A 14,802-nucleotide genomic window follows, 5' to 3' on the forward strand; every position below is an offset into this window, starting at 1 on the left:
GCCCTTGAAGATTGTGCGGAGAGGGGGAGCCAGCCCCAACGGGGAGTGAAAAATAAGATGTGCGTTCCGGGCTGACACCCTGAAGCGAAGTGAGGCTGAGTGGTGTAGGCTGGTTTGTTGTACAGGGCACTTTCGAACAGCTGACCATTGTACAGGTGAGGCAGTTGTAGTTTGGCTGCTGCTGAGGCAAAAGCAACCATTTAAATAGCCTCTGCAGGGCATTTGGGGTCCCTCTACTAGAGCTCAGGTACTCAGAGACAATAGTGCTCATGGAAAATTATGGGTTGCAGGTAGGGGGAAGTTAACCCAAAATCCTCAAACTTTGAAAAAAGATTCAGGATTGAATATAGGGCACGTCACCTCCTTTCAACAGTCCTAACACTGTTTGCAGCCACTTTATTACTCCATTTCTAGCTAAAGCTGGGCCCAAAGCAAATAATCAGCCATGAGCCACTGCAAACTGCAGAGGGGTTTGTTGTCCAAATTGAGATGCAGATGCCATGGCTAATCCTCGTTTGTATAATACAGCAATTCCTTTATGCCTTACTGCCAGAAACTGAGATGAGGATGGTCAGGTCTAGTGGGTGGAGCCAGGAGTCAGAGATGAAGTCAAGGGCAGAGCTGGAACAAGGCAGGAGCAGTGCCTAGACTAGTAGCCTTGGACTTGGGAAGGCTCCATTCAACTCCTCTGCCACAGATTTTCTGTGTGATCTTGGCCAAATCACTTAATCTTTGTGCCTCATCTAGGGATAATAGTATTTCCCTACCTCACTAGCATGTTCTGAGGACATTGAAAACTGATGTGCTCAGATACTGTGGTAATGGAGGCCAGATAAGTACTTAAGATTGATCATCCTAAGCAGGTAATATACCTATGTGTAAATCTAGTGATTTTTACAACAGCTTGATGAGTGTGTGTTGTTTTCTTGGCAGAATTTTTATAAGGAGAAGAAACGAGAGGATATATACATCAGGTAAGTGTTCTACCTCCAGAATCACATGGGCATGTTTTATTTTTGCTGCTTTGGGGTGCATCAGTTCAGTAAGCCTTCACATCAAATCTCTGTTTGTGTCTCATTCTTTTAGGTATCTGTATAAACTCCGGGACCTACACACGGACTGTGAGAACTTCACAGAGGCGGCATACACTCTCCTCCTCCACGCAGAACTCCTTCAGGTGACTCACTCGAGGCAATTAGTGTTTTTACACGGTTTGGGGGTTTAAGATGAACAAAGACGACCCACAGAATAAACCGTTACTGTGTTCACTTTTAACCTGAAAAGGCTTCCAGGGAACTTTGTAAGTTGCACATCGGGTATAAACTGGGGAGAAAACAGGTAGGTGGTGAAAACAGCAGTAATATGACTTGCACCTGTTTGGTATGCAGGCCTGCAAATCTCTGTTTAGATAGCACGGTCTAGTGGGTAGAGCACTGGACTGGGGGGGTCAGGAAACTTGTGCGCTGTTACTAGCTCTGTCACTGCTGTATGATCTTACCAAGACATTTCCCTTCTCTGAATACCTGTTCCCCATCTTTAAACTAGGAATAATGCTCATAAGACAGGAAAGGACCTGGCACCTGGTTATCTTGTCCATCTCCCTACACTGAGCAGGGCTAAGGATCCCAACTGCATCCCTGACAAGTGTTTGTCTAATCTGTTCTTAAATACCTGTCTTGAAGTGCGCCCCTATAGCCAAGAAGGCTAATGGCATATTAGGGTGCATTAAGAGAAGCATTGCCAGCAGATCCAGAGATGTCATCATTCCCCTTTATTCAGCTTTGGTGAGGCCACATCTGGAGTATTGTGTCCAGTTCTGGGCCCCCCACTACGAAAAGGATGTGCATGCGTTGGAGAGGGTCCAGCGGAGGGCAACCAAAATGATTAGGGGGCTGGAGCATATGACTTACGAGGAGAGGCTGAGGGACTTGGGTCTGTTTAGTCTGCAGAAGCAAAGAGTGAGGGAGGATTTTCATAGCAGCCTTCAACTTCCTGAAGGGAGGTTCCAAAGAGGATGGAGAGAGGCTGTTCTCAGTGGTGACAGATGGCAGAACAAGGAGCAATGGTCTCAAGTTGTGGTGGGAGAGGTCCAGGTTGGATATTAGGAAAAAGTATTTCCCTAGGAGGGTGGTGAAGCACTGGAATGGGTTACCTAGGGAAGTAGTGGAGTCTCCATCCCTAGAGGTGTTTAAGTCTCGGCTTGACAAAGCCCTGGCTGGGTTGATTTAGTTGGAATTGGTCCTGCCTAGAGCAGGGGGCTGGACTTGATGACCTGAGGTCTCTTCCAGTTCTATGATTCTATGATTCCACAGCCTCCCTTGGAACTCTGCTTCGGTGTTTTTAACTACCCTTTGAATTACAATGGTTTCATAGAAATCATATGACTGGATTCGAGAGGTCATCTAGTCCAGTCCCCTGCACTCAAGGATGGCTATTATCTAACCCGGAGCGAGCATCATTTTTAATGGGGGGCCCACTACAAATTTTGGTTAAAAACCTTTAGGGATGGAGGTTCTACCACCTTCCCAGGGAACCCATTCCAGTGCTAAATGAAGCCTTGTCTACACACACGTGCCTGATTGATTGAATTAAAAGGATGCAAACTTCAGTGTGGCTTGTCTTATTTTGGCTTAGGAGTGACGTTTTGCTGTTTAGCTTGAACTTGTGCCAAAAAGCCCTGTCTTGTCGTGAGATAAGAACATCCACACAGACTTTGAGTAGTTTAAAATGATACTGTGAACTAAAATTAAAGGTGCAACACTCCGTGTAGGTAAGCAATTATGTCCAAATGTTGATTGATTGTGCAAGTTGCACAGCTTTGCCGCCTATGCCTGGTCAACCCGCCCCTCCCCATGCAGTCTTGCGCTGGTTTAACTAAAAGTGTGATTTTATACCAGGTTAGTTAAACTAGTGCAACTTTTCTGTGCAGGGATACTTAAGTTTATTTAAACCTGACTTATGTCAGTTTAGTTCACAAATAAATATAGGTGCTTAACCAGTACAACCAGTTTCAACCTGATGTAAGAGGCTCCACAAACGAGTTTGTACCAATTGAACTAAATTGGTTTATAAACTGATTTGTTAGACCAGTGCACCTTTTGTGTGTAAACAAGGTTTTACACCTGTTTTCTGACCATTTATTGCTGCCGTCTAACTTGTACCTCCTCTTGCATTACTGCTGAATTAGGCTGAGACACGTCCACACGAGCTGAACCTGCTCACGTTTGGCTGAACACATCCCAGTTCTTTTCAACTGTATTTCTCTTTTCCCAGTGGTCCGATAAGCCCTGTGCTCCCTATCTGCTGCAGAGGGACAGCTACTACGTGTATTCACAACAGGAACTCAAGGAGAAACTCTACCAAGAAATTATCGCTTTCTTCGACAAGGGCAAAGTGAGTGTCCCTGCGGATCCCCAGACTGATCTGGAAAGAAAGGGAGAGATGATGGTGGACTTGGCCAGTGTATGAATCTGAACACTAGGGCTACATCTACACTGGCATGATTTTCCGGAAATGCTTAAAACAGAACAGTTTTCCGTTATAAGTATTTCCGGAAAAAGCGCGTCTACATTGGCAGGATGCTTTTCCAGAAAAGCACTTTTTCCGGAAAAGCGTCCGTGCCAATGTAGACGCGCTTTTCCGCAAAAAAGCCCCAATCATCATTTTCGCGATCGGGGTTTTTTGCGGAAAACACTACTGTGCTGTCTACACTGGCCCTTTTCCAGAACAGTTTTCCGGAAAAAGGACTTTTGCCCGAACGGGAGCAGCATAGTATTTCCAGAAAAGCAGCTGATTTCTTACAGTAGATCGTCAGTGCTTTTCCAGAAATTCAAGGGGCCAGTGTAGACAGCTGGCAAGTTATTCCAGAAAAGTGGCTGATTTTCCGGAATAAGTGGCCAGTGTAGACACAGCCTAGGGGTTGTTTTTTTTTTTTCCAAAGGATTCAATTGAATTTCAATGAGAACTGGGTGCCTAAGTCCCGTAGACTTCTTTGAAAATCCAGTGCCCCCTGTAAGTCAAAGGCGCATGATGCGGAGTACCCTCAACACCAGGGCTGGCAGAATAGAGAGAATCACTACGGATGTTTTTCCTGTCTGTCTCTTTCCCTTAGCAAACGTATGTGAGGACATTTTTAAGGGTGAAACGTAATTGTCCCATGGTGCTGAGCTCCCATTCCCGGCATTCTTAAACAGGTGGCTCCCCTGTGAAGAGCAGTTCAGTGGAGGTAGCCACTCTTTGGGATGTGTGCTAAGAGGAGGATTTGGCCCTAAAAGGCTATTCTGAGAAGCAACCCTTTTTTGAAACATATGTTCTACCAGTAATATTTACAAGAATGTGCCTCATTGGCAGTGTTCCCTCTAATTTTTTTTCCATTCATGTGCAGAATAAATTTTGTTATGTGCACTGAGACGTATGTGGATGTGCACCACCAGTAGAGAACACATGCTGTGGGCATTATGGGTGTGCTCTGCTGAGCAGCATTTGAATCTCTCCTGGGTAGCCACCCAAGTGCTTAGCTTACAGGGAACACTGTTCATTGGTAAGAAACTGGAAGACTTAGACCTGATGAAGCATGGGCCAGTGGACCACTAGACATGAGTCAGAAAACCTGGGCTGCTTTGTCACTTCCCCGCTCTGTGCCTCAGTTTCCCCATCAAGGCTAGTAACGCTGACCCTTGTAAATCACTTTGAGATCTATGGGTGAAAAGTGCTATACAATGAATAATCTCCAGTGCAAAATGTGGTTCACACAAGCATGAAACTCTCTGGAATGTCAGATGTTCTAATAAAGAACTACCTGAAGTCAGCTAAATTTTATATTCTTGTGGCAGTAAATACTTTTTATGATAAATGTGTTTGGGGTTTTTTTAAACGGTTGTTGTTTTGTTTCTTTCCTGCAGATGTGGGAGAAGGCAATCCAGCTAAGCAAAGAGTTGGCTGACATGTATGAGAACAAAGTCTTTGATTATGAGGGGCTAAGTAATCTTTTGGTAAGGACCCTTTTACTATCTTGGATGGCTGCATGTTTAAGTGGATGTTGCTGAGTAGTGCAGGCCCAGCATACCGTTTATTTGTATTTTGACGCCATTTTTAAATCCCCCTTAGTGCGGACTCCGTGCCCGCGGCTACACGCGGCACGGAGTAGGTAGTTCGAATTAGGCTCTCTAATTCGAACTACCGGTACACCTCGTTCCACAAGGAGTAACGGTAGTTCGAATTAGAGAGCCTAATTCGAACTACCTACTCTGTGCCACATGTAGCCGTGGGCACGGAGTGTCCGCACTAAGGGGGATTTAAAAATGGCGGCACCCGACAAGATGCAAATGAAGCCCGGGATATTTAAATCCCGGGCTTCATTTGCAACTTCGAATGCCTACATTAGCCACCCTAGTTTGAACTAGGGTGGCAGTGTAGACATACCCTATGTCAGTGAAGTCCAAAAGGGAGCTAGCACAGAATAAACAAGCATTAAATTGATATTTTTTGCATAAGTGGTATTTCAAAGATGCATTACTGACAGCACTGGGTGAGAAAATGGCTTTGTAAATACGCTTGACAATGTCTCTGTGAACTCTGAAATGAACACCTCAGGGATTTCTTTCTTTTTTTTTCCCCTCAGAAAAAACGTGCCACATTTTATGAGAATATTATGAAGGCGATGAGACCTCAGCCCGAGTATTTTGCTGTTGGGTATTATGGGATGGGTTTCCCCTCATTCCTCCGGGTAAGAATCCTGCACATGCTAAGACGTTACAGGGATGATTTCTATGGGGAACGCTAGAAGTGAGATTTTCACAGCTTTCTAGGGGATTTTGATGCCAAATTCCTATGAATCTGAAGGGCAATTGGGTATCTAAATTGCATAAGTAGCATGAAAATCTCACCCGAAATGGAAAGGGCTTGAATTCTCAGTTACAGTCAGGTCCCCATGGTGCATAAAGTCGCCCCCGCACCCCCAAAACAGCCCTCTCCTCCCAGCTCCCTATGCTGACCTGGGCATGGCCATTAAAGATGGTGAATTAAAGATGGCGTCAGCTGGCCTCTAAATGCGTTTTCTTAAAGGGGTAGAGGTTGTTGGTGTTTTTTTTTGTGGTTTTTTTTTTTTTTGCTCAACATCTTTGCCCTGGCTCTTGGGGTTGGATCCACTGATATCTTGTCTCTTTGCCCAGAATGGGTTGTTTTAGAGGGACTCTTTCTCATGTTTCTATGCGCTCTACAGTCTCTTGTCAGCTTAGGCAAGTGATCTTCATTGTAAGTGTGTTTTCTTTCTGGTAAATAATTGACCCCATGTGTCTCCAGGCTGAATCACTCAGTCTAATCCTTCATGTTAGAAAGTTAGTAAAACTCTGTCCCACCCAGATGCACTGGAATGCAAAGACGCTTCCTCTTCAAGGTTGCTTTAGTGCTGGATCCACACTGGGTCCCCTGGTAAAGCCAGGCAGCGTGAGTCAGCCAGTCGATGTGCAGGCAAATGTTCCAGCCAGTGTATTCTAAGAAGGGAAGGATAATGGGTTTACATTTCACATGGTGAGGCTTTTTAAGCTATTTGCCCTAAGCGAATTGATTAATAGGTGAATGCAGCAGTCACCAAATCTGACCATCTAGTCTGACCACATGCATAATACAGGCCAGAGACCTGCACCCACTAATCGCTCCATCACACACGGTCTAGCAGACAAAGTGCTACCCAAAAATTCAGGTAACCGTGGTTCCGTTTCTGACTCCGCTACGGACTTCCAGCGTACACGTAGTCAAGTCACATCATTTTACCCTGTGCTCCGGTTCTCCATTAGCAAAATGAGGATGATGCTTCAGAAGGTAGCTGACAGGAAAAAGTCCCTTCATGCTTCTGAGACACTCGTACTCCAGCCATGAGTGCTAGATAAGAGCCTCGGCATATGCATAGTGGGAACAAGCAATAGCAGAGAGGAAGCATGGAGAGGAAGTGGGCTGAGCTTTGAAGTCTGCAAGTACAAACCAGTTCACAAGTGCAAACTTGCCACAGCTGTGACCTTTTGCAGCTATGCTGGCGGGTCACAAAATGGTCACAGAGCCGGCTTGATTGCTCTCATTTCACACACCAAACACTAGCACAGACTAAGTGTTCCCTGTAAGCTGAGTGTTTGGGTGGCTGCTCAGGGGAGATTCAAGTGCCACCCGGCTGATTAGCAGAGTGCCCAGAGCCCAGTAGTGCACATTCACACATGTCTTGGTGCATGTGGAAAAATTTATTCTGCCCATGGATGGAAAAAGCACCTTGGCACAAAATTTAAGCCACCCAGATTGCACCCTGTATGTGTGATGTATCAGTCACGTCTAATTCTCATTTCCTCCCGCTACCCACAGAATAAAATCTTTATCTACCGTGGCAAGGAGTATGAACGGAGAGAAGACTTCAACTTGAAATTGCTGACCCAGTTTCCAAACGCTGAGAAGATGACCAGCACTGCCCCTCCAGGAGAGGAGATCAAGTCTTCCCCTAAACAGTGTATCTTTTAGCTGTAGTTTGGTCTGACACATTCTAGCTCTCCTTCCTCTGCCTGAGGGAGCAGAATCGGTTACGCTGGTACTTTTTCACACAGCATGTAATTCAGCTGCGGAACTCATTGCCACAGTATACCTTTGAGGCTAAGAACTTCACAGAATTCAAAGAGGGATCAGCCAACTATGTGGATCATGGGGCTATCCAATAATTACAATGCTAAACAAACAAATAAATAGGGATCTAAAACCTCCTGCTACTGAGTTTAAACCAATCTGTTAGGAGGATACTTCTGGGGGGGGTCAGATTATCCCCCACCTGCCCACAGTGGAGGAACACCTTCTTGACAAGTGGTGGTGGCCACCTTTGGAGACAAAACACTGGGCTAAATGGACCATAGCTCTGATCCATTCTGATGTAGAAGGGGTGAAAATGAGATACAAAAAGGTGCTGTGTCTCATCTCTTCTGGACAGTGCTGTGTATTGGCAGTCATGAGGAGTCTTGTTATTTCTTCCTAGAAACTGATTCTTTTTAAAATTTAATTTTTTGTAATCATTGACAGTACTGATGAAAGGGGCCAGGTTGAATGATTGATTGATTTCTGATTGATTGATTGATTGATTTCTGATTATACGGGAATAACTCACTCAACAACAGCAGCTGATGAGACAGAGCAGAGAAACCGGCTCATGACTTCTCTTCACTTAACAATAAGGGTGATTAACAAATGCCCAAGGGGAGTGATAGTCTCTTGGTGTCTTCAAGACCCACATGCCTTTCAGGACACACATTATTGGGCTCAGCTCGGTGAAAGTTTCTGGCCTTCGTCAGACAGGAGGTCAGACTAATACTTCCGTCTGTCCTTAAAAATCTGTGAATTTCTCTACAGCAAAGACACCGCTCAGGCAGTAATTCCTTGTGCACATCAACCCAGCCAAGTGTCCACTCAGAAGAATGCATTCAAGACCGAACTGGGTCTGAAAATTGCCTCCTTCGTTTCTGCTGTTTCAGCGGCTTCCTTTGCATCTGTTTGTGTTTGCACCTGCCTTTCGGCCAGGGGTGGGCCTGAACTACACAAAGTGGGTGCCGTTGTGAGTTCCTCCCAAAGTTCAGGGCTGTTTGGATGCAGGGCTTTGGCTTGGCCCATTCTGCGAAGGAGCAGCTGCATCGTTTGGATCTGGTTCAGGTCTGTTTCTGGCTCTTACTGAACCCTTTTGAAAGGACAGGCCGAACTCGTGTTCCAAGCCCACGGTCACCACAGAGAGGTTGATGATTCTGTGGGTAGATCCAGGTCAAGCTTTTTGTTTCTTATAGTTAAAGTCTGGTTTCTTTCTGACCCTTTAACATTCTTACCCGAAGCCGAATCCTCGCTCGCTCTGTAGTAAATTAACATCTTGCCCTTCTCTAGACTTATAGAATCACAGAATCCTAGGGCTGGAAGAGACCTCAGGAGGTCACCGAGTCCAACCCCCTGCCCAAGGCAGGACCAACCCCAACTAAATCATCCCAGCCAGGGCTTTGTCAATCCAGGACTTTAACACCTCTAGGGATGGAGATACCACCCCCTCCGTAGGTAACCCATCCCAGTGCTTCCCCGCCCTCCTAGTAAAATAGTTTTTCCTAATATCCAACCTAGACCTCCTCACTGTCACTTGAGACCATTGCTCCATAAGGCTGAATCATTCCAGCCCTATGATTCCTTGTTCTACCATCTGTCACCATTGAGAGCCTCTCTCCATCTTCTCTGGAACGTCCCTTCAGGGAGTTGAAGGCTGCTATCAAATCCCCCCTCACTCTTCTCTTCTGTAGACTAAATAAGGCCAAAACCCTCAGCCTCTCCTCATAGGTCAAGTTCTCCAGCCCCCTAATCATTTTGGTTGCCCTCTACTGGACCCTCTCCAATGCGTCCACATCTTTTCTATAGTGGAGGGCCTATATTGGATGCAATACTCCAGATGTGGCCTCACCAGTGCCAAATAAAGGGGAATAATCACTTATCTAGGTCTGCTGGCAATGCTCCTCCAAATGCACCCTAAGATGCCGTTAGCCTTCTTGGCTACAAGGGCACCCTGTTGACTCATATCCCGATTCTCATCCACTGTAAACCCTACTCCTTTTCAGCCGAACTGCTGCTTAGCCAGTCGGTCCCCAGCCTGTAACAATGCTTGGGATTCTTCTGTCCCAAGTGCAGGACTCTTCATTTGTCGCTGTTGAACCTCATCAGATTTCTTTTGGCCCAATCCTCCAATTTGTCTAGATCATTCTGGACTCTATCCCTGCCCTCCAGCGTATCTACCTCTCCCCCTAACTTCGTGTCATCTGCAAACTTGCTGAGGGTGCAACCAATCCCCTCATCCAGGTCATTACTAAAGATGTTGAACAAAAACTATGCGTCGCTATTATTTATTTAATCTCTATCTTAACTCCCAGGGCAAAAACTGGGGTTGGCAACACCTCTTCATGGATTAAAAACCAGCCTACATTGGTTAGGTCGCTTTATCAAAGCTGAGAGCTTGGAGGTGGTTCCTAACTGTTCAGTGTACTACAAGATTGTGAGGTCAGTTTGGTACCCTCCACCCCTTCCCTCCAAACACAGCTCTGTGGAGTGGGAACTACACGCCTGTACTCGCAGCGTACACCCACACCTCCGCTCAGAGCGAGCCTACCGGCCCTGTTAGACAGTCTCGTGTTTGCAGGGCTCTAGGTACGATGCTAAAAATAACGGTGTGGGAGTTGCAGCTTGGGATGGAGAGGCCCAGGGGGTTGGGTGGGCTTAAAAGTCTTAATTATTATCAATGATCACTGAAGTGCTGCCTCTCACGTCTGTCTACCCAGACTGGGAGGCTCACTCCCAGGCAAAATGTAGACACATTCTCTACCTTCAAAGCACATGTCTGTAACACTGGCTCAAGGGAAACTCCATTAGCTGGCAGTAGTAATAGAAGATCCGTTGTGCTCTTTATGGGTATGTCTAGACTACATGGCTCTGTTGCCAGAGCCATGTAGATTAGTTTACTAGACATACCCAAATGAAGCGGCGGTTTAAATAATCGCTGCTTCATTTAAATTAAAATGGCTGCCGCGCTGAGCTGATCAGCTGTTTGTTGGCTCAGCGCGCTAGTCTGGACACTCAGCAGTCGACATCAAAGGCATTTGTCGACCGCCCTGGTAAACCTCATCCCACGAGGCATAACGGGCAGTCGACAGATGCCTTTGATGTTGACCGCGGAGCGTCCAGACTAGCGCGTTGAACCGATAAACAGCTGATCGGCTCAGCGCGGCAGCCATTTTAATTTAAATGAAGCGGCGATTATTTAAATCGCCGCTTCATTTGGGTATGTCGAGTAAACTAATCTACATGGCTCTGACGACAGAGCTATGTAGTCTAGACATACTCTATGAGCCAATGCTTCGAGGGTGACAGACATGCACACACGTTACACTGGGGTTAAGAACATAAGAACAGCCATACTAGGTCAGACCAAAGGTCCATCTAGCCCAGTATCCTGTCTTCCCACAGCGGCCAATGCCAGGTGCCCCAGAGGGAATGAACAGAACAGGAAATCATCAAATGATCCATCCCCTACTGCCCATTCCCAGCTTCTGAGAAACAAAGGCTAGGGACACCGCCTGTCCATCCTGGCTAATAGCCATCGGTGGACCTATCCTCCATGAATTCATCTAGCTCTCTTTTGAACCCTGTTATAGTCTTGGCCTTCACAACATCCTCTGGCAAGGAGTTCCACAGGTTAACTGTGCATTATGCAAAGAAAAACTTCCTTTTATTTTAAACCTGCTACCTATTCATTTCATTTGGTGACCCCTAGTTCTTTTAATATGGGCGCAAGCAAATAACTTTTCTGTATTTACTGTCTCCACACCAGACATGATTTTATAGACCTCTGTCATATCCCTGCTTAGTGGTCTCTTTTCCAAGCTGTAAAGTCCCAGTCTTATTAATCTCACCTCCTATGGCAGCCATTCCAAACCCCTCATCATTTGTGTTGCCTTTTTTTCCTGAACTTTTTCCCCCCAATGCCAAGAAAACCGTTTTTGGGGATGAGGCAACCACATCTGCACCCAGGTTTCAAGATATGGGCCTACCATAGATTTATAGAGAGGCAATAAGATATTCTCTGTCTTACTAAGATATTGTCTGTCTGGGTTTTGCTAAGGAATCGTGCATTCTTTCAATGTCCTGACAAATAGTGCAGGGGGAAAGCGGAGAGTGTCAGATTTCTGAACAGAAGAAAATGAGGATAGTCCCTTCCTTTTATCCTCCCATCAGGGATCCTGGAGTTGTCCGTCCTTAACAGGAACCGCTCAGATGTGCAGTGCTTTATAGTGAAGCCTGTGATGAACCTGCCACCCAACTATAAAGACAAGCCTGTTCCGGAGCAGATTTTAAAGTAACTTCCTTTCCTTTCCTTGTTCTCTCTTAGGAAAGCCAAGGGGGTTACCAAGGGCAGCATTCAGCCCACCTGAGCTGTGTTTTTCCTAGACATACACGTGGGAACCTTGAAAAGCCACAATTGCCACTGATTATGACGTCAGAATGTTTCCCTTTTACAGAATAGGCATGTGGGGAGAAGACGACTCTTGTTTTAAACAAAGTTCAAGTGACTTGACCAAGGTTACACAGCTGAATTGTTGTAGCAAGGCGAGGTCTTGGTCTCCTACAGGAACTCAGTGGTACTCAATGGTGTTCATCCTGCAGGATGAGTGGGGACTCCAAAGCACCAAGATTATTATATAGTTGTGATACAACATAGGTGTGGGGCGGTTCCTGCCCCCACAGGCCAGAAAATTGTGTTTACAAACATGTAAGAGCCCATGTTTTAAATAGGGATGTAAGAGTTTAATCAGTTGATCAAAAAGCTGATGTGTATTGGTTCCTGTTACCATTGAAACTCTGCTAGGGAGCCAGTGGGGGCTGGGAGCCAGCAAGGGCCGATTTAACCGTGCAACCAGTGGCATTTCTATCAGTTAATATTTTTTAACATTTTTTTTTTAACATTTTTAAACCTGATAGGCACAGGACATCCTGATCTTCCACCCCCACTTGGGCAGCAGGGTCCACCTGGTGGGGAGAGCTGCTACCTAATCTCCCAGTCCAGCAGTGGCATTGCAGGGCAGAGTAAAGGGTATTCATGACTTGTCTTCATCTCCCCTCGGCTTAAGAGAAGGGCAGAACATGGTTTTCTGCAGCCTACAGAGGGGAAATAAATTGTTAGACAATGTTGGGGCCACAACTGAGGTCTTGGTCTCCTATAGGAACTCATGTGGTACTCAGTGACATTCACCTTGGAGGATAAGTTGTCTAGACTACAGAGTTTTATCGACAAAAGTGGACTTTTGTTGACAAAACTATACCTGTGTCTACACTACTGCCGCGATCTGTCAACAAAGCCTCTGTTGAAAAAAGCCTGTAGTCTAGACATACCCCAAAGCACCAAGATTATTATATAGTTGAGAAACAACATAGGTGTGGAAAAGAACAAAAAGAGGAAGAGAAAACCCACTGTTGACTGTGTCCTTCCTTAGCTACTACAGAGCCAATGAGGTGCAGCAGTTCACATATTCCCGGCCATTCAGGAAAGGAGAAAAAGATCCAGAGAACGAATTCGCGGTGAGTCCTTCACTTTCTGTTCAAAACGCCTCGATTCTCTCAAGCAGTGGAGGAACTTCTCTTTCGTGAGTCGCCTTTTTCTTCATTGCAAAGGTCCCTGTCACCTTGGGACCTTGCTGGGCTCCAAACAGCGATGTGAAATTCAACAGATCTAGATACGGCATCCCAGCAGTTGCCATGGGATTTTATTATTTAAATATGGGAAGAACCAATAGTAGGGCCTGATATTCTGAACTGATCTGCAGCGGGGGTCCTGCTGCTTGGAATTCTCTCACCCAGTTGTCTAAGATGGGTCTTTCCAGCAGCGTCCCTGTGGCGTGCAACTGTGTGATGGGCTGGACTCTCTCCGGCATCAAACTCAGAAAGCATTTGTAACAACCACGGCTCTTCAGATTGACTCCAGCGATAGAAGTGGGAAATTCACTAGTTTATGGAGCCTGCGTGTTTGTATTAGGGATGTTAACTGTCGGTTATTTTACTAGTCGAGTATCGACTAGTCGATAGGCACTTCCACATTCCTCCCTTGAAATGTACAAGAGTCCCCTCTGGGGCTCTTGTACGTTTCAAAGGAGGAATGCGGAACTCTGCCTGCAGCCCGGGGCCAGCGGGAAGTCCTGCTGACTCCAGGCTGCAGGCAGGCGTGCCTGCTTTGAAATGTACAAGAGTCCCCAGCAGGGGCTTTTGTGCCTTTCGAAGCGGCAGCGAAGCACGGAGCCCGGGGTCAGCGGGGGACTGCACGCGGAAATGCCGCGCTGGAGCCCGGAATCAGCTGGGGGGTCCCCCACTGACCCTGGGCTCCATGTGCTCCAGTGCCATACAGTTGATCCCGGGCTCAGCTGTGCAGTTCTGCCCCCTTTGAAGTACTCCCACTTCTCCCCCTTTGCTGCCTTTATCTGATCGAGACAGCAAGGGGAGGGAGGAATCGACTAGTCCTTAACATCCCTAGTTTGTGGCTCTCTTCATGGCTGCCAAGAAGAGCTCTTGCAGTGATGTCGTATCTATGCACAATGGAGCCCGCTGCCTATATGTGGTGTTTTCCCCTCCAGGGGCTGGTCCCCCTAGAGGACAACAACCTACTGTTGCTTACTTCATTAGCTTTAAGGGGAGGAAGCTGCTGAGAGGCCTGGGTTCGGCCTCCGTTGCCGACCTGTTGTGATTAAATCATGAAATCAGTCTAGCGAGGTGGAGGAGTCTGGTTAGCGGTGCTGAGCGCCTGGCCTTGAGCCCTACGACACGTGGGAGTTGAATCGCCGTGTTTTCCTTATAACTTTGCCTTTTCAATCCCCTCGGCAGACGATGTGGATCGAACGAACGACCTACACCACCGCCTATGTGTTCCCCGGCATCCTCAAGTGGTTTGAAGTCAAGCAGGTTACGACGGTGAGTCTTTTGAAGAGATGGATCCCAGTAAAGGGCTTTACGTTGCAACATTTGGGCAGCATTTGGGCTTTTACCAGGCTGGAGCTGATCCGTGGCCCATCGTGTTTGATCTGCTGACTCCAGCAATGGCTAATAACTCATGTTTCAGAGGACGGCGCCCCCCGCACCTCCTTCACTAATGCATCTGGCTGTTTGAACAGTGCAGCCGGGAACCCCACAAAAAATAAGTCTGGGGTTAATTGCACAGCGCTATGGCAACGCGCCTAGTTCCAAACCCATGGAGCAGCACAGCAAGGCCCAGTTCACTCT

At 46.6% G+C, this 14,802-nt stretch overlaps 1 protein-coding gene across 2 annotated transcripts in view; it reads left to right on the forward strand.

Annotated features, from left to right (window-relative positions):
• DOCK5 (dedicator of cytokinesis 5) overlaps positions 1 to 14,802 on the forward strand; it is a 187,269-nt gene that overhangs the window by 141,565 nt on the left and 30,902 nt on the right. For both annotated transcript variants that reach the window (XM_075910678.2, XM_006114193.5), the window contains 9 exons: positions 934 to 974; positions 1,087 to 1,177; positions 3,274 to 3,393; positions 4,902 to 4,991; positions 5,621 to 5,725; positions 7,348 to 7,489; positions 11,812 to 11,893; positions 13,029 to 13,113; positions 14,407 to 14,493. In XM_075910678.2, the coding sequence (XP_075766793.1) occupies positions 934 to 974; positions 1,087 to 1,177; positions 3,274 to 3,393; positions 4,902 to 4,991; positions 5,621 to 5,725; positions 7,348 to 7,489; positions 11,812 to 11,893; positions 13,029 to 13,113; positions 14,407 to 14,493 (843 nt within the window). The remainder of the gene's footprint in view (positions 1 to 933; positions 975 to 1,086; positions 1,178 to 3,273; positions 3,394 to 4,901; positions 4,992 to 5,620; positions 5,726 to 7,347; positions 7,490 to 11,811; positions 11,894 to 13,028; positions 13,114 to 14,406; positions 14,494 to 14,802) is intronic.

The sequence above is a fragment of the Pelodiscus sinensis genome, chromosome 28 (genome assembly GCF_052426305.1).
Source record: "Pelodiscus sinensis isolate ZL-2025 chromosome 28, ASM5242630v1, whole genome shotgun sequence".
Lineage (NCBI taxonomy): Eukaryota > Metazoa > Chordata > Testudines > Trionychidae > Pelodiscus > Pelodiscus sinensis.